Source organism: Octopus bimaculoides, chromosome 16 (assembly GCF_046866305.1).
Source record: "Octopus bimaculoides isolate indiv1 chromosome 16, ASM4686630v1, whole genome shotgun sequence".
In the NCBI taxonomy this organism is placed as follows: Eukaryota; Metazoa; Mollusca; class Cephalopoda; order Octopoda; family Octopodidae; genus Octopus; species Octopus bimaculoides.
In genome coordinates this window covers 17383601-17408943 of record NC_142943.1, presented here as the reverse complement: position 1 = coordinate 17408943, position 25343 = coordinate 17383601, and the positions used below count along the sequence as shown (strand labels likewise).

At 35.8% G+C, this 25343-nt stretch overlaps 1 protein-coding gene across 1 annotated transcript in view; it reads left to right on the top strand.

The window, feature by feature from the left end:
- Window positions 1-25343, top strand: part of LOC106884049 (dual 3',5'-cyclic-AMP and -GMP phosphodiesterase 11A) — a 389181-nt gene that overhangs the window by 172681 nt on the left and 191157 nt on the right. The window contains exon 7 of the mRNA XM_052973868.2: window positions 2398-2506. Coding sequence (XP_052829828.1) covers window positions 2398-2506 — 109 coding nt within the window. The remainder of the gene's footprint in view (window positions 1-2397; window positions 2507-25343) is intronic.

The following is a 25343-nucleotide window of genomic DNA, read 5'->3' as shown; positions in this document are numbered from 1 at the left end:
CACGAGACTTAAGAGACCGGAAGGAATTAGTTGCTCTCTGCAACCTGAAACATATTTCCTCATCCAGGGAGCAAGAACGGCTGAGTGTGCTGCCCAGCTAGACAAACTTGTCTACTACCTTCAGAATTGTTCCTTCAACCAAGATAGCTGGTTTCACATATGGATTTCCTGGTGCAGGCTGGAACATAACAAGTCTTGTCCAGGTTAATGCCAAGTCCAAATGCCTTGCAAGAAACAGAAATGCAATTCATGAGTATTTGCCTGTCATCCACTGTATGAGTGATTAAGTCACAGTCATCTGCATAAAGGAGGTCACGAATAATTGACTGGAGAACCTTTGAATTGGCAGCAAATCGGCGAAGATTAAAGAGGCGTCCAGAAGATCGATATCTGACATAAATTCCCAGAGAGATAACCTTAGCAAAAGCAGGAGTAAAAGCAGCAGCAAAATACAAAGAAAAGAGAGTTGGAGCAAGGATGTCACCCTGCTTGACGCCATTTTCTACAGGAATGGGTTCCGCCATGCCACCACCAACATTGACTCAAGCCTCCATCCCATCATGAAATGATATAAAGTGATCCGGACATCCACGTTTGCCAAGTATTTTCCATAGAAAGGCCCTATTTACAGTATCAAAGGCCTTTGTTAAATCAATGAATACCTGGACAAGATCCATATTCTGCTCATAGCACTTCTCCTGCATCTGTCTTGCTGTGAAGAGCATATCCATTGTCCCTCTACCAGATCGGAAGCCACATTGAGATTCAGATAGGACATCATTTACGAGACACCCGTTCAGACGAGTAAGAAGAATATTTGCCAGAACCTTGCCAGCAGCTGATAGTAGAGCAATACCTCTGTAGTTACCACACATTGTTCTGGCTCCTTTTCCTTTATATAGAGGAAGAATAATTGTATCCTTCCAGTCCTTAGGGATTGCACCATCCCTCCAGACTGCACTAATAAGTTCTTGAAGGGACTGTGTGATGTAATTACCACCAAATCGCAAGACCTCAGCACAAATTCCATCCTTTCCAGGTGCCCTACCAAGATTCAATTTACTTATTGATGTCATTACTTCATCTATTGAGGGCGAAGAGTCTAAGGAGCCAATGATAGGTCTTTGTTGCATAGTATCAATCACTGTTTTGTTCACAACTGACTCATGGTTTAGGAGTTCAGAGAAGTGTTCGATCCAACGACCTGTGATTTCTGTTGATTTAGTACATACATACTAGAAACCGAGTCTTTCTCTATTGGCAAAAAAAATTGAAATAAGACCGAACAATGACATACATATATATAGATACACAGGGGTGTGCATGTGGTAAGAAGCTTGCTTCCCAACAACATGGTACTTAGTTCAGCCCCATTGCGTGGCACTTTGGCAAATGACTTCTATATCTTCAGGCCGATCAAATTCTTGTGAGCATATTTGATGGAAGGAAAGTCAAAGAAGTCCCTCGTATATATATATATATATATATATATATCCATATATATATACACTTGAAGCTGATGCCCCAGCATGGCTGCAGTCTAATGACTGAAACAAGTAAACGAAAAGATTATATATATATATATATATATATATATATATATATATATATATATATATATATCCATATAAATGTGTTATACATTATACATACATACATACATACATACATACATACATACATATGCAGATGCAGCACGGAATTTTGTCAGTGAACAGTCGCGGTCTCAAAGCGACAGAAATATTTTGGCAAATTAAATGTTGAAATGAATCTAACGGTTTTTGTGTGTTTCTTCAATGGCTTATAAACACCTTCCACGCTGCAATTGTCTTCGTTCCAGCTCACGATCTCAGATCAAGTCGCTTGCTATGCAAGTACATCTTCCTGATATATATATATATATATATATATATATATATATATATATATATATATATATACATATACATATACATACGTATATCATATATGAGTGCGTGTGTGTTTGTTGTCTTTTCCTGTCCGTCTTTGTATCGTCTATCTGTCCGGATGTTTTATTGTCATCTCTTGCGATCTTGTTACATTTTTTTTTGTATATATAATGGATATATCTTTAATGATGTGCTTAGATTGCATGATACGTGTCCTATGCCAATATTTTAAACATGCATTTACCTATCTTCAAGCTGGAGTTTTTAAATGCGTTTAATAAAGAGAAACGTTGCCATGCAAGTACTTGAGTGAGTTGGAGAATAATACAGACTGTAATTGTGTTTACAGAATGGTTCAGATCGACTTTGAGTCAAACATGTATGCAGAAAGTTCTCCATCTATTTCTTACTACTAATTACAATTAAAACTCTCAAAATATTGAACTGTTTTTACTGAAAGATATTTCACGTTTGCTATCGTTAACAGACAAGAAGAGGCATGTAATATTGGAGGAAGTATTCCTGAACTAGTTCTCCTAACCGGAGAATCTATCAACATTAGTGATGCTTATCAAGACTCCAGATTTGATCAGACGGTAAGATACTTCACTACTTACATGTGTAATTAAAAGAGACTTTGACATTTATGGGGTGGCTTCTTGTTTTAAATCGAGGTTTCTCTTAAAAAAAATAAAATAACAGTAAATGTATTTTCTTTGCAATTGGCTGCGTCGTAAGAAGCTCGCTTCCCAGCCATAGGGTTCCGAGTTCAGTCCCATCGGGGTGTAACTTGGGCAAGTGTCTTCTTCTGTAGTCTTGAGCCAGAAGCCAGCCTGATATTTCTAGGTTTCGGGGTGGGTACTATACTTATAGATACTGCACTTTGCCCAACGGTAGTTGTGATTCAGGGTAATCTTGTTCTTCCCACGTCGTGACGCCACAACCGGGTGCCGTTTCATGCCTTATCTAGGACGTGTTATTACTGGTATTATTATGCTTTGCTTTTGTTGTTAATGCCTGTGGTGGGGGTAGCACTGTTGTAAGCTATTTCTCTCTTTGACTAATTCTTGTAGTCGCCGTGACCTTGTTGCTATTGTTGCTCTTCTGTCTCCGATTGTTTCCGTTTCTTTTGTGTTTGTTTTCGTTTTACTAGTTGACTGTGTTGGTGGGATGGTTGTTATTGTTTTGGAGTACTCTCTTTGGTCTTGTGAATGGATTTAGTAAGAACCCCATCGTATCTATCTATCTATCTATCTATCTATCTATCTATCTATCTATCTATCTATCTATCTATCTCCCTGTCTGTCTGTCTGTCTGTCATTAGACCTCAACCGGTGTTTGGGTCTAATGACTGAAACAAGTGAAAAATAAAAGAATCCTAACTGATAGTTTATTTCATTAGGTGAGTAAAGCATTTGAAGATAGCAATAATTTTGGTATGAAAGGGTATAAAAGGGTAATCATTTCTACTATATAGGTACAACGCTTGAAACTTCGGGTGAGTGGACTAGCCGATTACATTAATTCCATTGCTCAAATGTCACATATTTGATCGACCTCTAAAAAATGAAAGGTAAAGACGACCTCGGCGTAAGCATTTTGTCCGACGTGCTAACGGTTCTGCCACGTCATCACCTTAATAATAATAATAATAATAATGATAATAATAATGATAATAATATGAAAGAAAAATTAAGAAAGAATACTATAGACGAGTTAGATCAATACTAAAAACAGAGCTCAATGCTAAAAACAAGATAATAGGCATTAACACTTTAGCTGTCCCAGTTATAAGTTACAGCTACAATATCCTTAACTGGACACTAAACGAACTATCTAAAATAGATAGGAAAACAAGAAAAATAATGACAGGATATGGGATGCACCACCCAAAATCTGACATAGAAAGGCTATATATACAACGCACAGAAGGTGGCAGGGGTTTTATACAGCTGGAAAACTATTATAAAATAACTACCATAGGACTGCAAAAATGCCTACTCCCGAAGCAAGGAAAACTAATACAAATAGCCACAAAATATGAGCAAAACAAAAAACTGTTTTCAGTATTTAAGGAAGCTGACAAATATAAACAAGAAATCATACTACCTAACAAATACGAAGAAGAAGAAACAACAAAAGCTATAAAACAAATGAAATCCAAACTAAAACTAGAACAGCAACGGACCATGATAAAACGATGACAAGAAAAGCCCCTACATGGTAAATACTGAGCTAAACTAAATGCAAAAGAAATAGACAGAGAAAAATCCCAGCAATGGTTGAGAAGCTCAGGACTCAAAGCAGAGACTGAAGGATTTTTAATTGCTGCACAAGACCAAAGCCTCCCCACCAGAAATTACCAAAAAAAAAAAAAATAATGAAAAGAAACATAACAAGTAACTGTAGAATATGTGGAGATGGACAAGAAACAATAAATCATATTATCTCTGGCTGCCCAGTCATGGCTAAGACGGAATATATTCACAGACACGACAGAGCTGGGACCTACATACGCTATGCCAATACTATGGAATAACAACGGAAAAAGGATGGTATAAACACACGCCAGAAAAGGTCACAGAAAACGAGAGAGCAACCATACTCTGGGATATGCCAATGCACACAGATAGAGAAATTAAGGCCAATAGACCAGATATAGTTGTCAAAGATCATGAAGAAAAAAATGCTTTCTAATTGATGTATCAATACCAGCAAATGACAACGTTTCCCTCAAAGAAATGGAAAAGCTTTCAAAATACAAAGACCTGGAAATAGAGGTAACTCGAATGTGGAATCTAAAAACAGAAACAATTCCTATCATAGTAGGTGCCTTAGGTATAATAAAAAAATATTCAGACAAATACATAACAAAAACACCAGGACTTACAAATATATATAACATACAGAAAATTGCACTACTGGGCACTGCACACATCGTACGCAAAACACTTTCAATACAGTAAACATGTAAGCACCACAGCAAACCACTGCACATACCCAAGGCGCACAGAGCTGCGCTCGGTAGTGAAGTGAAAGCACGTTATAAAAATAAAACTACTGAACAATAATAATAATAATAATAATAATAATAATAATAATAATAATAATAATAATAATAATAATAATAATAATAATAATAATAATAATAATAATAATATCTTAATGTGGAAACTGATGTTGACCTAGATGAGAACGACCAGTGGAACAAAAAGGGTACAGACGTAAGAGCGGAGGAACGAGCATGTGCCCCCTCCGATTCCTTCTCTCCAATTCCTTCTCTCCGACTCACAGGTCTACACTTAGAGAGGTATCATCCACTCTTGCCATTTTTGCAACTTTCATCCACCTTTCAATAAACTCACTCGAGGACTACACTTCCCTCTCCACTCTCAATTTTCTTTTCAAGTGAAACTTGAAGTCAGTGAGAGCTCTACCAAAGAGGAATGTATCTGTCCTCATGCTTTCAGCCTTGTACACCAAACAACCTATTTCGCTACAGACACCAAGCAAAGGAAAACTGCCTGGTGACACGAATATATATATATATATATAATAATATTAGGGACAAAATCCAAAATTACAGGCATAAAACTCAATTAAAATCAATTTATAAAAAATTAAAATTAAATTGAGCCTTATAGATAAAGTATATATAAAATATATAGTTTTAGGGAAAATAACCAATTATCAAGAACTCATCGATGAAAATCCACTATCACATATAGAAAAATTAATAATTAAAAGCACAATAAATGAGTATAATATAAAGTAAAGTAAATATCATAAAATAAATATAATAAAAAGATTACACGTGTTTCATAACCAATTTTCAAATAGAAAAGAAATTTAAATCGATTAAAATCAATTGAAATTATCGAAAATAAGTTCTATTCAAAAATATAGCTACTCGTCAGATCGTAAGTAGAACAATAATTAGATATATATCTCAACCAACAATAAGTACCAAATGAATTAATATGAAATACTTATTATATAAAGATAGAAAAATTATTTAAAAAATATCATAATATCAAAATAATAACCATTCAATAATCATCCCTTCATCCATTATAATAACATGTATATTATATACAAAAAACATCTTACATAAATTATTATTGTTTTAAATTATCATTGTTTTAAATACAAGTTGAACGAAGTTTAAGTTTAAAATAATGAAGATAAAATTAGTACATATTTAACCGGTGTAATAGTTAAAGCTATACTATTTAAAGCTAAAGACGTTTATTTAATTATAATTAAAGATCAATTGAATAATAGAAAAATACAAGATTATTTATTTCTACAAACGTAATAATAAAAAATATGAATGAAAAAATTATGAATGGAAAAAATTATGAATGAAAAAATTAGGAAAGAAAAAATTATTAAGAATAAAAGGTTAAACTTTATATATATACAAAGTTTTGATTAAAAAAAACTTTAACGATATTATAAACTATAAAGATTAATAATTAATCAAATAATATTAATCAAAAATAATCGAAAATATATCAACACTATTCCAATCGAAGTTCTAATATTATGTTGAAATGAAACTATAACTTCTAAATAATTTAGTGTTAAATAAGTTATCTATTAAAATAATCTATAAAGAACCAAATGAATAGTATAAAAACAAGAATACATATTATTTTCAAATAGTAGAAAATCTTTAGCAAAGTGAAAACAGTACTTATCCAAATTTTTCGTAATTCAAACTGAAAACTAAGACGTTATCTAATAGCTATAGCGTTTTAAGCAAGAGTTCGCGCGAAAATATTACGTTAAAAAAGAACGTTAAAATAGAGAATAGAATACGAAAGCATGAATGAAATAATAATACTTAAATAAATGAATGAAAAATTTAAAATTTATATAACTAACAACATAAAAAGAACAAAAAACTATAGTTATCTTATAAAACATATTAATAAATATTAAATTCTAATATATAATAAATAAATAAAAATATTAATGGTCGTAAATTAAATAATATTATGAAATAAACTAAAATACTACTATTGATATATATATATATATATATATATATATATATATATATATATATATATATATATATCAATATCATAAAATAAATATCATATATATATATATATATATATATATATATATATATATATATATATATATATATGTATATATATATATATACGAAATGTCTCCGAAACCCCAGTCTTGTATCTTAAATTTGGATTTTAATTTAATTTTCCCGTCCTCGAATTTAATCAATTTCTCTACAGAGACTTTTCTCCGTCCTCCCACAACCGTACGCTAGGCCCCAACCACTTGCACCCTATCCGACACCAGCAGCTTTCTCTTGACCAACCAGACAGTTATTTGAAAACGAAGAAAGCAGTCTGAATGGCCACGAATAACACTCCAGTGCAAATATATGGCTAGACGGCCAATCTAATCCCCTTCGCTCTTGACATAGCAGACCAAACCTGAAACTCATCCAGTACCCCCACAATCACTCAAAACATCTCCCCCATATATGTAAGTATAGCACGCCGAGGAAGATTAACATTAACACTCTATTTTGGAGGGCCAGTGAGAGTGTTCCAAAACAATAACAGCGGCCATCCCACCAACACAGTCAATTACAAGAACGAAAACAAACACACAAGCAATGAAAACGATCGGAGACAGAAGAGCAACGATAGTAACAAAGCCACGGCGACTACAGGAAATAGTCAAAGAGAGCAATAGCTTACAACAGTGCTATCACCACCACAGACATTAACAATAAAGACAAAGCATAATAATCCCAATAGTAACACGTCCTAGGTAAGGCATGAAAGTGCATCCGGTTGTGGCGTCACGACATGGGAAGTACAAGGTTACCCTTAACCACAACTACCGTTGGGCAAAGTGTAGTACCCACCCCGAAACCAAGAAATACCAGGCTGGCTTCTAGTGGAATAAAACTTGTTTCATGATAGGAGGAATCCCTTTAGTATTGGTCGGCAACCCCTCTAGAGAAGGTGCCTCAATAAAAACACCGATAGTTGTATCACCTCAAGACCAAAATTCTCAGGAGTGAAAATGTCAAATAGAAAGATATAAAACAATGGAGTGAACGAGACTGGCACTAAAAACAATGTACACGAGAGTAGATGTAGACTCTCAGAGCCTTGGCTAACAACCCATCTGGTGATGGTGTCACGATAAAAATACTGGTGATTTCACAACCTTACAAATGATACCCTTAAATGAGTGATGTCAAAATTAAATGATTACCACAACTGCGCTAACGGGGCTGGAACTGTTAACAGTGAATGTGTTGGGCATGACAGGCAGGGAGTATCTGATCAAACTCCGGCAGAGTACCAGAGAATACTGATAAAGTAACTAATAAAGACGATGTAGATGGACAAGTGACAGTAAGTGTTGCACAAGATTTGAATGATGAAGAGGAGTTTTTAGACAAGACCAAAATCGCAGTCACAAGTGCAAAAGAATGTAATGGGAAAAAGATGTAAACAAAATAGTAATAGGATGCTGGCTAAGAAGGGAGCCCAACAAAAGAGGCTCCATGAATCGAATGAAGAGAATATGGGATACAAAAAGTGGTTTTGAAGCATCCGCCCATTGACTAATGACTGGATTATAGGAGTAGAGATTGAAGAAATTCAACGAAAGATAAAAAGTGCAGAAGGGGAGTGAAACAGCAATAGCAGAAAGCAGTAATGAAGGGGTAAGAGATGAAGAAATGAAACAAATGAAAACTGCAGAGTACCAGGGAATACTGATAAAGTAACTAATGAAGATGCCCTTGATAGACAAGCGACAGTAAGTACTGCACAAGATCTGAATGAAGAAGAGGAGATTTTAGCTATGCTGCGAGGTAAAATATCTGACGGGAACAATGACGTACCACCAAATGTAAAATATATGGACAGAAAAAAAGGTGAGGAGAACCACAGGTAAGCTAAATGATTTTTAATGCCTGATTAAGATACAAAACATCAGTGAAAAAAACAGCTAATCATAGATGCTGCTAATATCGTAGCTAACATAGTAGGCCACAAGCGAAAAACTGGAAATATAAAAGTAAATGAAAAGAAAGAACCGAACTGGAGCAAGAGAATACGAATGAAGCTGGAAAAGACAGGGAAAGAACTGGAACATTGAATAGGATAATGAGAGGAGAGCTCAAGAATAAAGCAGTGATCAGACAATTGAATGGACAGTACAGGTGAGAGAAAAGGGAAAAACAAACAGTACATGAAGAACTGACTAAAAAGGTGGCAGCATTAAAGGCCAAACCGAGAAGATATGATGCTAGATGCAAAGGTTTAGAATAGACTGTTCCAATTAAATACAAGACGTCTATTTGAGGAAATAAAAGGATACCAACACCAGGAACTGATTCCAGATCCAGAAGAAAGTAAAGAATTTGAGGGAAGGCTGTAGAACAGGCCGGCGAGACATAATAAAAGCGCAGAGTGGCTAACAAAGGTGGAATGACAACTTACAACTGTACCAAGACAACCGGCACAGATGGAAAGAAAAGGGCTAGTAGAGTATTTACAAAGCAGAACAGAAAAACTACTGAAGACAATCAATAAAGGACAGGTGACCAAGCGCGTAATAAGACAAAAGGACAAGAATGAAATACAAAGAGAGCATGTCAGACAGATTGAAGAGAAACCTCTGCATGGTCAATTTTAGAGACGTATGTGGAACAAAATCATGGGATTGGTTAAAAAAGGGGCACTTAAAAACAAAGGATAGAGCATAAGTGTAGCAGTCCAAGATCATCTGATAAAAACAAACTCGAGAAAAAATATATATGGAGGAAATGTGTCAGAAAATCTTGGAACGAGACAGTGGCACACACTGTGACGGAATGTCCCAAGTTAGCACAAGAAGAATATAAGAAATAGAAGTACGACTAGGTTGTAAAAGTTTTGCATGGGAAACTGTGCCAGAAATGGAGATTTGAAGCTGGAAACATATGGTACAATCATCGAGTCGAAAGAATACTAGAGTCAGAGAAAGCCCCACAAAATTAAGATTTTGTGGGGCTTTCCTATTCAAACGGACAAGAAGTTAGAAAATAATAAACCGGGCATAATTATTGATAAGGAAAAGCGAAGATACTTACTAATCGAGTCATCATGCCAGTTTGATTCCAGGATCGTAAAGAAAGAGGACATAAATCAAAACAAATAAATTCACTTAAAATTTGAAATAGGAATAATTTGGGGTATGAGAACAGTAAAGGTCGTGCCTATAATAATTGGTGCATTGGGAACAGTAAACAAAGATATAGAAAAAATTGTTGGAAGAGATTGGAATAGAATGCCCTGTAGAGCTCCTATAGAAAGTTTGTCTTTTAGGGACAGCAAGGATTATCAGGAAGGTTCTAAGCACTTGAAAAACAGCTGAAAATCTGTGGATACCTAAGGTTACAAGTAGTAACCCCGTACCCACATAAATCTTACTAGGAATAACACCAAACCTGAGCCAAAGCAAAATAATAATGGTTTCAAATTTTGGCACAGGGCCAGCAATTTTAGGGGATGGGATTAGTCATCTGGTACTTATTTTATTGACCCCGAAACGATGAAAGGCAAAGTCAACTATGAAACTCAGAACCGAACGATGAATGAAATGCTGCTAAGCATTTTTTTCACCTGAATGTCAGATCAGGTGAGATAATTTAATTCGGATCGAACTCATGAGTGGTAGATACCGATATTTCGCCATTATTGTGGTTTAGTGATACCACGCACCTTAATTGAACCGAAACGAATCCTTCACCTGGTCAATGACTTATATACAAATAGAGTAAAATTTGTTTGCTGATGTGTCACGGTAAACATGGATCGCACGTACATCATAGTGTATGTGTTTGGTTTATAAACCAATTTGCTGCTCGGTAGTGTCTGGATTAGCTCTCTGGACAACGCTGGGTGTAAAAGAATACTTGAATATCATAGATACAAATATTTTGTAATTATTATGGCTTATTAATACCACTTGCCTGAATGGAACCGAAACGAATCCTTCCCTGGTATATGATTTATATACAAATGAAGTGAAATCTATTTGCTGATGTGCCTATCTCAGACTCTATTGCGCATAAACAAAACACATACACTATGTATGTGCGATCGAGAATGTTTACATTACCAGAACTGCTTTCAATTCGTCATTTACTTTCACATGTACTTTAGCCGTGACACATCAGCAAACAGATTTCACTCTATTTGTATATAAGTCATAGACCAGAAGAGTGATTCGTCTCAGTTCGATTCAGATGCGTGGTATCAATAATGATGAAATATTGGTAGATATTGATAATTTGCCTCCTGAATTCGATCCAGGGCGAGTCATCTTGCTTAGTCTATGATATTCAGGTGTTCTTCAGCGCTGTTCAGGGAACTATCCCAGACGCTAATCCGCAGCAAATAGGCTTATAAACAAAGCACATACACAATCTATGTGTAATCGATAAATTTTATACACACACACACACACACACACACACACGCGCGCACACACACACACACACACACACACACGCGCGCACACACACACACACACACACACACACACACACACAGAAAGAGAGCGAGAGAGAGAGAGAGAGAGAGAGAGAGAGAGAGAAAGTATACACGGTATACAGTGAAACAAAGAATAGAAGTATACATTGTGTGCAGCAGTTACAAGAAAGAAGGGGAAAAACGGATGATAGTGATGTAGTCCTCCTTGATACAAAGGCGCCTCTAGGGATAATCGAGAAAACTCACTGAACACCAAGGACAAGTGCCTTCTCCAATTGCTGTTCTCCAACTCACAAGGCCTATACTTAGAGCTGTTTTATCCGCTCTTACCATTTTTGCAACTTGTATCCATCTTTCAATGAATTCAGGGCAGCACCTTCCTCTCCTCCCCGACTTTCTTTTCACGGAAAACTTGAAAATGTCGATTAGGGCTCCACCAAAGAGGATTGTCTCTGTCTATATGTTTTTCATCTTCGTCCACCAGACAACCTCTTTCGCCAAAACCACCAGGCAAAGGAAAACTGCCTTATCTGCCCAAAGGAGGGCGGCTGGGTAATCATCACTACGGACTCGGCAGACGGATCCGTTCCACGTGTGACAGTAGCTGTTCTAGATAATTCCACAAGTCAGCAATGCCTGACATTGTACGAGTGCATGCAGAACGGTTTTGACGCTCTGCGCACACTTCGGGCAAGTCCTCTGTCAGCACATCCGTTCCTGCAGAAATTATCTGGAACCGAAAAAGCCTCTCGGTAGCACTGCTAGACCAAGGAAATCTGGAAATTATCCATGGTAGTCTCCGACCGGAAAGTACTTCGGAACAGACTAGCATACTCGCTTTCGTTGACGCCCAGAGTCTCCCAGAGAACGTCCTTACACTTCTCTATCACTAATATTCTATATATCGCTAAAGTGGAAGATCGACTGATCCCATTGCCCGACTGGTAGAGGGCTGTGAGTGTCTGATGACACTCTAGGTGCAAGGCACACAGTCTTTGTCTTTTCTTCAGTCAAGACTGCAGTTTTATCAAGGAGATGTGCTGCGGAAAGACGTACTTCACAAACGGAACCCACAGACGCTCACTGTCCAGAAACCGGTGTACATGGCGCAACCCGAGCGTTTGTCTGTGTATTAGAAGCCACATCAAGCCTAAGCCCGCACAGATCGGCTACTGACCGCCGGGCTATTGGAACACGTCGGCAGGGAACGACGGTTGGACGATAAATGATGATGAAAGCTATATAGTTATTCGCCACCGCTGCTCGACCTTTTAGGTATAACTTCCTCTCAGCTTATTTCTAGTTAAGACTGGCTATCCTGTCTTGCGAACAATTGTGAAGTTGATAAGAAATTCAGCTTCTGTACACAGTTATATGAGTTGCCGTTGTGATTGTTGTTTTTCATCATTATTTGTTTTATTTTGGTGCTTTCTTTTGTGTCTATCATCGTGGTTTTGTTGTTGAGATCTTGGTGAATGTGTCAGCACTGCTGTTAGGGTAGGTGATGAATTGTAAGCAGATAGATTTTTCTCCTGTCTTTCGGATTTTCTCCTGTCTTTCGGCTTTTCTTCTGTCTTTCGACTTTTTTTATAACCGTTCTTTCGTTTTTTTCTCCCACATAAGTCTTTTGTGACAGTTTCAATTCCTTCTCAATGCATAATAAGGTTTCTGAATCCACAGTTTCAGGATTAAATGGTATATTTCTATCGCCAATCTGTAGGGATGGTTGAGCGTTGTTTGTTTCCGCTGCAACAGTTGTTGGTGTCGTTATTGTGATATAATTCTGCTGTTGAGATTGTTGCTTCATAGATTGTTGTTGCTACAGGGATTGTTGCTGCAACTTTTGGTTTTCTGGATGCAGTTCTTGTCGTGATGGTAGTGGAGCAGGCATTCCTCCAGCTTGCTTTTGTTGTTATTGTGGGCAGAGGGTATTCAAATGCGAGACCCGTAAGTGTGGAATCTTGGTTTCCTTCTTTCCACCACGACCTGGAGTTGTGCTCCGTTCAGAAGCTCAATGAGCTTGAGGATCTTTTCAAGTGATTCTAGTTTTATTTGGATCAAAATCTCCAACGTCAGACCAGTCTTTCTTACGATATGTTATAATATTCAGAAACATGTTCTGGCCTTCAACCACTACGCACGCGACCAACCACCAAATGTCTAATTATAGTAGCACGTCTGTAATTCTAATCGTCACTACCCTCTGACTAATATGTGTAGGGGAGAGGAGTAGATCTGCTGTTTGCACTGGACCATCGCATGTTTTTAGGCCCGTACCTCTGTGAGGAATCTCACTTCCACAGAACCATATTCCTCGTGTGAAGAAGTTACTATTAGTTCATATGCTCTTCAAGCATTTTCTACTTGGTGCATTGAAATTTTTTTCTGTTTTTAGCGACACCTATCTGTAAACAATAGTTCTTCTGGTAATCTTTTCCATTAAATCCGAAGGAAGGCAAGCTTACTTTTTCTAGTCGCTCTATTGAGGAGTTTTTCTGCCTTTCTCAAGAATCTGAGTTTTCCCTCCAAGGAGACTTGTTCTTGCAATTTCATTAGTTCTGCATAGGAGTTGTTGTTCATATTATTGATGTTATTGTTGTTGAAAATGTTGTTGTTGCTGTTGCTATTCCTGTCCTTGTTGGTTTTTGTCGAAGGGAAGTCATCACTGGCGGCGATGTTCACGGTGGTGGCAGAAGTAGTTAAGCTACTTGACAACGGGGGTGGGGGAAATCATCAAAAGTGAAAATAAATAGCGGTACTCCCGCCCCCCCCCCCCCGTAATAGGGGAGCTTTAGACACAAAAGGAACTCACCAGCAGAAGTTTCTTCTATTCTCCACACTGGTACAAAATGACAGGAAAGCACACCTATTTTCCAGAGAAAATTGAAGATTTTCACAAGCAAAATACGGAGTTCAGGTCAAGTGTGGCTTACTCGGTTGACGGGCATAATAATAATAATAATAATAATAATAATAATAATAATAATAATAATAATAATAATAATAATAATAATAATAAATGCCCTGATGCAGTACCAGGCAGTGACTCACATGGCTTCTCATCTTAACTGAATGGAAGTGTTATTATGTACATTGTTTTGTCTTGGTATAAAAGATGAGCTACAGCAAATATTCTGCTCTATACCACAGATTTGCTTGTCAGTTGCTTGATCTTAACCAGTTGAGCATGTCCCTTAGTGGCTGACGATATGTGCATCTCTAATCACGAGCAGAAGTAGAGTAGAAATGTGTTGAGAGGAATTCTTTGGGGTTTGGATAATTCACCTTTGGAAACATGGATATTTCGTTCGACATCCTCAAACAACCTTTATTCAAGGATTTTTTGAGTTGGATGGGCTACTCGACCTGAAGAAAATTCTAACTAGGCCCCACCTGCAAGATCATGCGCTGTTTATCTTGATATGAGACCACTATGTGGCGCACATATGGTTGTGATACATATGCCTGGTGTACCCTTATCAGACGGGTAGTCATGATGGGTATACTGGGCTTCGTATATCTTACCCCAGTGTCACTTTGATCGCATGCCCTGCTCTCTCACTCAATAATAATAATAATAATAATAATAATAATAATAATAATAATAATAATAATAATAATAATAATAATAATAATAACAACAACAAAAGCAACAACAACCCCGAAAATGATGATGCCTGGGATTTCTGAACCTTACCCAAGGAACCAGACAATTGGCCAACACAGCCCTGGATACCAAACATGGAAATACACTCCAGAACCCGTGTCGTTCGAAGAACGCGTTCATCAGTGACCTTAGGTTCTGACACTGAGCTCGAAAAGTCTTTAAATCAGGACCAACCTCCTTAACAACCTGTGGCAAATCAAACCAGGGATATTCCCGAAATTGACGCTCAGGATCAACTACCAAACCTATCTCATAGAAATAGAAATGCAAGACGGAAATGGACTAAGGAGGAATATATCGAAGTTATACATGCTTATTATCATTCAACACTAAACTCAGAAACATCTTTCACACAAAAAGAGACCTACAATATCTGGAGGGGCAAAACCCAGCAAAGTAGGTTGTGCATGGATAGTAATAAACTAGGAGCTGTGAGACGTGATATCCTAAAAATTAAAAGAATAACTGACAACGAAATTGATAAAGCAGTCAGACCAGTGAAAAGTCAGCTCAATATAACACACATTCACTTATACCTACAGAAAAAAAACTCTGAAACCACAAATTCAAACCAGCAAACTATGTACACAGAACCCTATGAAGGTGGAGCATCAGTTGATACTAAAAACACTATAAATGGTCACGTCATCAACCTTTCCACGAAAGTGCCCCACTTCCCCAAATTATTAATACTATTCAGAACTGACAAATAATCCAAGAAGTTGATCAAGTACTTGGAAAGCTGATACGACAGCGCCTTGAGAATAGTAGAGAAAATGCCCTCGAAGTGATTGATCAACTCATTTACTCAGCTGCTTATGTCGCAACTCAGAAATGCGGTATTAAAATTAGAGATAGACAAAATAAGTGCAGTGTACACAAACAGCCTGCATGGATGGAAAGAATAAACCGGCAAATAATCCATTATATTTTCTACTTGAAGCAAACAAAGGGAAAATTAATAAACCCAATAAACTAATAAGAATAATTTCTAAGCATGGCCTTTACAAGAAAACAAAGAACACACCGATTGAAATCGTCAGACAAAAACTACAATTAAAAACCAAACAACTGGCAAGGTAAAATAATTCCACAGACAAAACATACTAGTTAAGGAGAACACAAAAAAACTCTACGGGGAACCAGGGAAAATACCAGTATTGTGAAAATTGAAGATTTTTGGAAAAACATTTGGAGTAATCCAAAGAAGTTTAATTAGGATGTACATTGGGTCAGGGACATAGAAGAGGTCAATGCCCACCTCAAATATCAAGAATGACAGGATATAACAGCTGAAGAAATGAAAGCGGCGCTCGCCAAGTCAAAGAAATAGAAATCCCCAGGTGTAGCTAAAATTCCAAGTTTTAGCTAAACTCGTTAATGAGCACTCACCACAACTTAGTCGTAACGCTCAATGAAGTCATATCCAACCCTGCGAAAGCCCCAAAGTGGCTTACAGAAGGGATTATGTATCTATTACCAAAAACAGAAGAAACTACTAACCCTACAAGTTAACAATAAGAATGACCAAAGACGCCCAAATACTGACAGACCTAACATTGCTTCTCCTGATTTAGAAATTAGCAGCCAGGAAGACCAACGAGACCCAAATACTGACAAACCTATCATCAAACTAAAAGCAAAATATGTTTGCATGAATAATATCGAAAACAACTGGAAAGGCAAACCCTTACATGGAAGATACACTCACCGCCTGTCCAAGTCACATATTGATTAAAATATAACACACCAATGGCTACAAGGGACAAATCTGAAAGGGGAAACTGAAGGTTTTATCATTGCAGCGCAAGATCAGAGCTTACCTTCCAGAAATTACCATTCAAACGCATTTAAAGATGGATCTGATTTCTCGTGCAAAATTTGCAGAAAATTCACACAGACAGTTGATCATGTTGTCTCTGGCTGCCCAGTCCTCGCTGAAAAGGAATGCCTCATAAGTCATGACAGACTAAGGCAGTCCGTCCACTGGAATGCTTGTAAATACTACAAAATTAAATCCCATGAGAAGTGGTACAGGCACTATCTAGAGGATGTAGTAAATTGCGAGGGCGTCACCGCCCTTTGGAACTTCCTAATACAAACAGACAGAAAAATTGACTCCAATCGACCAGACATTGTGATCAAGGACTACAACAGATGGACTTGTCTGGTAATCGATCCCATAAAATCAAAATGTCTCCAGAAAAGAGTACGAAAAGCTTTCTCACTATAAAGATCTGCAAATCAAAATCACAAAAATGTGGAAGCTTAGTACTTCGATAATACCAGTAGTAATTGGTACGTTGGGAATACCTCCTGTCATGAAGGTATATGGCCCAAAATCTTCTACAATAGCTCCAGTAAGAACAGCATTCGTCATGATAGATCGCTGACTACTACACACATTTTTTTCTCTCCTTGTTTCTCTCCTGGTTTCTTTCCGTGTTCCTTTCTGTAGAAGAGCGTAGGCTCGAAACGTTAAAAACTTCCTCAATTCCCGAGCGTTATACTAATACATCTATTTATTTTCAATACCACCTGTCTTCGTCTGTTGTTTTTTTTTTGTGAATTCTCCCTATATATATATATATATATATATATATATATATATATATATATATATATATATATATATATATATATATATATTCAGTTTTCCATCGACCAAAATCACTCGATACAAATCAATAGCGGAAAACACTTGCCCAAGGAACCACGTAGTGGGACTGAAATGGGGACCATGTGGTTGGAAACAAACTTGTTACCACACAGCCACGCGCGCACACATGCACACACACGCACACACACACACACACACACACACACACACACACACACACACACACACACACACACACACACACATAAAGTGAGTGCGAAGAGAGAGTGAGAGAGAGAGAGAAACATTTGGAGAGATGTGTAATGAACTAGATCGAAAAATACTATTCGAATATCAAAGATAGAGTAGAATATTTTTCACTGAATGTGAAAAACTTCACAACGTATTATTCACACTTTGAGATAACCAGTCATCAGACAGAAGTGAACCTTTGGAATGACATAACGGTTTATAAATGTTTGAATATATAGCACCGTGGGAATTATTAGAATCAAATAAACATTTAAGGCTGAATGAACAGGGTTTATTACATATCAAAATTAATGGAATCTGTTGGATTATACGAATAACGGTTAACGATGAACCATATATGCAACAAAAAGTGTTGAATAAAACGAATTCTATGTTTTAGCACAGGGAAATAGTTAAAATATCAGCAGCCGAGGAAAAATTTCCAGCAAAAATTATATTAGAATTGAAGAAACAAAGATAGAAAAAGTGATATATAAAAATTTACAAAACTGAAAATTTAGAACATTTAAAAAATATAAAACAAGCACAAATGGGTATCACAAATAAATAAATAAGTTTGGCTTGTTGAAAAAGGAGTGGAAGAGAGTTTGTGTAAGAAGAAGAAATGGTAATACTACAAAAGGAGTTGAGTGGAGCAAGCTAAACTTAGATATGTCGCTTAGCTATATTGATGCATTATAAAACTTTTCGATCTATTCCATCCATCCATCCATCCATCCATCCATACATACATACATACATACATACATGCATATCTATCTATCTATCTATCTATCTATCTATCTATCTATCTATCTATCTATCTATCTATCTATCTATCTAGCTAGCTAGCTAGCTAGCTAGCTAGCTTAGCTAGTTATCTGTCAGTCTGTCTGCAAATTTCTGCTTCTTGGTTGGTAGCGAGAAACCAGTGAAGAGCCTGGGGAAGGTGTTTGATTGCATCCTTCCTGGCATTCTTTAACTACTCGTGGTTATGCGACCTCAATATCGACAGTAGAAGGCTTTGAGAGAAAGGTCAGCAGGCATAGGAGTTCCGGCACAATTGAACGGAAAGAGGTAAATACTCAGATCTAGTTTTAGTGGGCTAATGTGGGAGATTTTGGAAACGTTCATTCTCAAAAACCATCATTTGAAATCAAGACAAAAGACACAAGGGTATATGCAGAAAAAGATCATCTCATATTGTTAAGAATAAATGTCCCTAGGGGCTTAGAAAATTAAGCAACTGCTTATTTTCCATTGTGATACTCCAAGAGCAATGAAAGATCTCCAAATCTAGTCTGATTGTTACAATGAAGTGTAACAAAAATGCTATCTTTAAATAGTCGTTTCTTTAAATATTTCTGTCCTGTTATCAAACGTTACTTTGAAAAGAATAACTTCGAACAGAAAGGACTTATGCTTTTTCTTTCTTTCTTTTCTTTTTTTTTTCGTTTTTGTAATGTATCCTTCAGATCTTGATTTTTCACTAAACTTATCTACTTGTTGAAGTTTATTTTATTCCACCAAACATTTCTTCTCATCAAGAAGATGTTTCCGTTCACAAAGTACATTATATTAGAATTATTTAATTATAGTGACTGATGACGAACATGGATTAGTCAAAGTATTCTGAAGAAATTACATTCTGCAAAAAATTAAAGTTCTAAAGTTGGCTGGGAAAAGGTAAACATACGTCCCATTGTAGTTTGTACAAAACTGTATTCAAATATAAATATGGAATAACACAAGAGGTATATGCAGGTGGTATTCAGGATTTAATGCATGTTGATTATGAAATCCTAATCTATTGAGAATTTAAGCAGTTAACAGTGTCTACTTCAGAGAGCGAAGAAGAGACACATCAAACTGGTTTAGCAAGAGAGATCTTTTCGAAAAGTCTTTGTGATATATAAAGGATACTTTAAAACCGTGGTTCAAATCCGGGTTTCATATAAGTTTTTTCTTTAGTAGGGTCCACGGAGGTAATTGAGTAAATTGTGTCTACTATATTATTTTAAGATGGCATGAAAAATTTTGCTATTCATCGCAAGAAACAGTAAGGTTTCTCTCGCTGTTTTCCATAGTTCAACCTACACAAGTTAATATGTGATGAACAAAATAGTCATTTTGAAAGAAGTATCTATAAAATTAGTTTTTGAACATCGAATAGCTATGGGAGTCCACCAGAATAAAATAGAAACTGAAGGGGTCTATAGATAAAAAAAATGGTTGAGAATCGCAGCTTTATAGTAGCTGTCAGAAAACGATGCAAATTTTGAATGAAGTTGAGACACCTGTACGGGTAATGCTACATAGCTATAAGAAAGTATTAGAAGTTCGTGAGAAGAAAGTAAAGTAGCTAATCTTTTATGCCCTTTTTATAAAAATAAAAATTTTAACATAGTTATGTATTTAGTTTTTATTTCTTCTTATTTTTATTTGCTTCATAAACTAAATACTGTATATTTTTTTGAAGGAATTGTATTTCATTTTTGTTCAAATGTGTGGGAACATCAGAGGCCTACAGCATTTTAAATAAGTATATATATATTTTTTCAATAATGAAGAATAAAAATCTGCGTAAATTTCTGATTGAAAAGTAAGTGGAATACATTATTTTCGTTAGTCGAGATATCTATCAATCAATCAATCAGTCAATCAATCAGTCTGTCTGTCTGTCTGTCTGTCTATCTATCTATCTATCTATCTATCTATCTATCTATCTATCTATCTATCTATCTATCTATCTTTCTATCTATCTATCTGTCTATCTATCTATCTATCTATAAAGACATGTGTGTACGTCTGTGTTTGTGCGTGATATGTGTGTATATACATATATATATATATATATATATATATATATATATATATATATATATATATATATATATATGTCTGTGTGTGTGTGTGTGTGTGTGTGTGTGTGTGAGTGTGTGTGTGTGTGTGTGTGTGTACACACACACACACACATATGCACACACACACTCACACACACAAATATATGTCAACAATCCAGAGAAATAGAGGAATACATGGCATCGGAGAAATTATAGCGATGGCCTAGAGTTTTCACTTTCAAAGAGATGAATAAGTTCTACATATATTTAATGCTTTTTAAAATCCAGTCGCACACAAACGCGCTTACACACGAACGCGCACTCAAACATACATACATTCATTCGTAATTACATACATACAAGCATACACACATACACATACATATATACAACTATATTCCTTATCTCTATTATTGTTTGTCAATAGATTTCAGGCGTTCTTTAAGCTAACTCTCTGCTTCTGGACTTCCTCACCCTATTTAATCTATGCTTCTAGTATCAATTTGTGATCCACTACATATATACTTACATAACGCATGCACCATATATGTTTGTTTGTTTGTTTGTTTGTATGTATGAAAGAGAAACCGATTTGTAGGAAAATGGGCTACCGTTTTCGAATACGTCTCTTTTTGAAATTCTATAAACTACTAGGATTAGGGAACGTCATGAAGAATAGAGTTGAGCAGCATCAAGGAATAAGCAGGGAGAAAGGTGATGGAAATATTTGATCTCTGCAGAATAACTAGAGATTGTATTTCTATTGTGCACCAGTGATTACCCTAGGCTACGAATTTTGTTCAAAACTAATACAAAAACTGTCATATTAACTTTATATTGATCTAACATTACATGACCTTTCAGAGAATCTCGATCAGTTATTCTGTTTAATTTTGTGTTTGATCGGGATATTTATGATATCATAATCTAAGAAAGAAAATAAAAGTAAAAGTTTCAATTTATAAACATTTTCCGTATTATAGATTTATGTTATTCGGGTTATGGCCTTTTAGACTAAATCCTGTAAATATTTATGTATCATGCGTAAATATCACAGAACTCAAAGAAAGTAAAAATCTGCTGAGATTTTCTTTTCTACTACTAAGATAAAAGACGTAAGATGTCGTTACTAGGATACTTTTACCTTTGAGGAAATAAAACCATTATGCCTAATCGCCTACATTTAATGATGCACGAGAATGATGCATTTATAGTTGTATTGCTAAGACTACATCTGAAGTCGGCAAGTATGAGAATGTCGTTTGATTTTTTGCTATTAACATCTCTATTTTTATTGTGAAGTGTTTCTAGTCAAAAATATTTGTGACATGTCGTCTCTATTTGACAGTAAAATCATGTCATACCTACATACCTACGTTCAATTTATTACTCTTCGTCGTTACATATAACGACAAGGAGTGATAAATTGAACATGACATTATTTACGTTCGGGATTTCTATGAGACCAATGAATTAACTACTGCTGATATGGTTCTTGTATATGGTATTGAAAGTGAGCTGGTATGGCCTAGCCTTCTGAGATATATCAGAATGGTATTCTGTTAATTTTCGATTTCCCAAAAGCTTTCAGCTCTGTTAACAGAGTTAAGATGCAACAAACGCTACGAATTGATGGAATCCTTAAAGAAATAGTTGAGGCAGTCATGATGCTTCTCAAAGGCACTGAATTTAAGGTGCGATACACAATTCAACCATATTACTGATGATACAGAATTCTAACAACTTAACGACGAAATTCTGGCTTCAGAATCTGTCGGAAACAAAACGCTTGGCTGCAAAGTTTGCATAAATAAAAGCAGAGATTATACAGGACAGGATAATGTATATTCTCGTTTGTTGTGGATGATAAGCAGAAGTCAATATTGGCTCGAATTTTCTATTCTGATCTGGTGGGCAAATCATCTCTTACATGTGGGTCAGGTATACTTCTTCACATCCAGAGTGATGCGGCACTTGGTTACTTATGCTTCTAGTTTCTTGGTTACTTATGTATCTGTCTTTGCTGTAGCATTTACTATTTTATTTCAGCGACTCCAGCGGCATATAGATGGGACTACATCAGTTGAGTCAGATGTGGACATGCAGAAGACAATTATATCGAAAACTTTTAGTAACTCTTTGTTTGCTTCCTAACATCGTCTCCAACATAGAGAGTTCACTATAAAGGGGTTTTTAGGATGCGATGTTCCAGCATGTGATTGACATGCATTGACCATTCTTTAATAATGAATTATACTGGAATAATACTCATTTACGTAGTGTTCTATATTTTAGAAATGAGGAATTCTGTACATTATTTGCATTGGACGGATACGTGTCCTCGTCTTGTTTGTTGTTACCACAACGTTTCGGCTGATTTACTCTCCATCCTTCATCAGGAGTCCTGGCAGTATTTTGAGCCCAACTGTAGTTTCTCATTCTTATGGTATTTTTTGCTGGTTATTATTATTATTATTATTATTATTATTATTATTATTATTATTATTATTATTATTATTATTATTATTATTATTGTTGTTGTTGTTGTTGTTCAGTAGTTTTATTTTTATAAAATGCTTTCACTTCACTACCGAGCGCAGCTCTGTGTGACTTGGGTATGTGCTTTGGTTTGTTGTGATGCTCTTATGGTTACTGTATTGAAAGTGTTTTCCGTAGGATGTGTGCAGTGCCCAGTAGTGCAATGTTCTGTATGTTATATATATATTTGTAAGTCCTGGTGTTTTTGTTATGTATTTGTCTGAATATTTTTTTATTATACCTAAGGCACCTACTATGATAGGAATTGTTTCTGTTTTTAGATTCCACATTCGAGTTACCTCTATTTCCAGGTCTTTGTATTTTGAAAGTTTTTCCATTTCTTTTAGGGAAACGTTGTCATCTGCTGGTATTGATACATCAATTAGAAAGCATATTTTTTCTTCATAATCCTTGACAATTATATCTGGTATATTGGCCTTAATTTCTCTATCTGTGTGTATTGGCATATCCCAGAGTATGGTTGCTTTCTCGCTTTCTGTGACCTTTTCTGGCGTGTGTTTATACCATCTTTTTTCTGTTGTTATCCCATAGCGTTGGCATAGCTTCCAGTGTGTATAGGTCCCAGCTCTGTCGTGTCTGTGAATATATTCCTTCTTAACCAGGACTGGGCAACCAGAGATAATATGATTTATTGTTACTTGTCCATCTCCACATATTCTACAGTTACTTGTTATGTTTCTTTTCATTATATGTTTTTGGTAATTTCTGGTGGGGAGGCTTTGGTCTAGTGCAGCAATTAAAAATCCTTCAGTCTCTGCTTTGAGTCCTGAGCTTCTCAACCATTGCTGGGATTTTTCTCTGTCTATTTCTTTTGCATTTAGTTTAGCTCAGTATTTACCATGTAGGGGCTTTTCTTGCCATCGTTTTATCATGGTCCGTTGCTGTTCTAGTTTTAGTTTGGATTTCATTTATTTTATAGCTTTTGTTGTTTCTTCTTCTTCTTCTTCTTCTTCTTCTTCTTCTTCTTCTTCTTCTTCTTCTTCTTCTTCTTCTTCTTCTTCTTCTTCTTCTTCTTCTTCTTCTTCTTCTTCTTCTTCTTCTTCTTCTTCTTCTTCTTCTTCTTCTTCTTCTTCTTCTTCTTCTTCGTATTTGTTAGGTAGTATGATTTCTTGTTTGTATTTTTCAGCTTCCTTAAATACTGAAAACAGTTTTTTGTTTTGCTCGTGTTTTGTGGCTATTTGTATTAGTTTTCCTTGCTTCTGGAGTAGGTATTTTTGCAGTCCTATGGTAGTTATTTTATAATAGTTTTCCAGCTGTATAAGACCCCTGCCACCTTCTGTGCGTTGTATATATAGCCTTTCTATGTCAGATTTTGGGTGGTGCATCGTATATCCTGTCATTATTTTTTCTTGTTTTCCTGTCTATTTTAGATAGTTCGTTTAGTGTCCAGTTAAGGATATTGTAGCTGTAACTTATAACTGGGACAGCTAAAGTGTTAATACCTATTATCTTGTTTTTAGCATTGAGCTCTGTTTTTAATATTGATCTAACTCGTCTATAGTATTCTTTCTTTATTTTTTCTTTCATTTGTGTGTGTTGTATCCTATCTAGTTCATTGACTCCTAAATATTTGTATGACTGGCTTTCGTCTAGTTCTCTTATTTCATTGGCTTTATCTAGTGTGATGTTGCTACTTTTAACTAATTTTCCTCTTTTCAGGGTTGCTTTGGCACATTTTTCTAATCCGAATTTCATATCTATTTCCTTGGTAAAGCCATGTACTGTCTGTAGTAGTGTTTCCAGCTCTTTATCATTTCTAGTTATTATTATTATTATTATTATTATTATTATTATTATTATTATTATTATTATTATTATTATATATTCAAGGCACTGTCTGGAATTGAATTCGGAATCTTGGAGTTAGTAGCCTCCTATCTTAACCATTACGCTATATGCCCGTGGGCAATTATACAGTGAATTTTAGGGCTTATGAACCTAATATTTTTGTATCCTTCCTTAATACTGGTT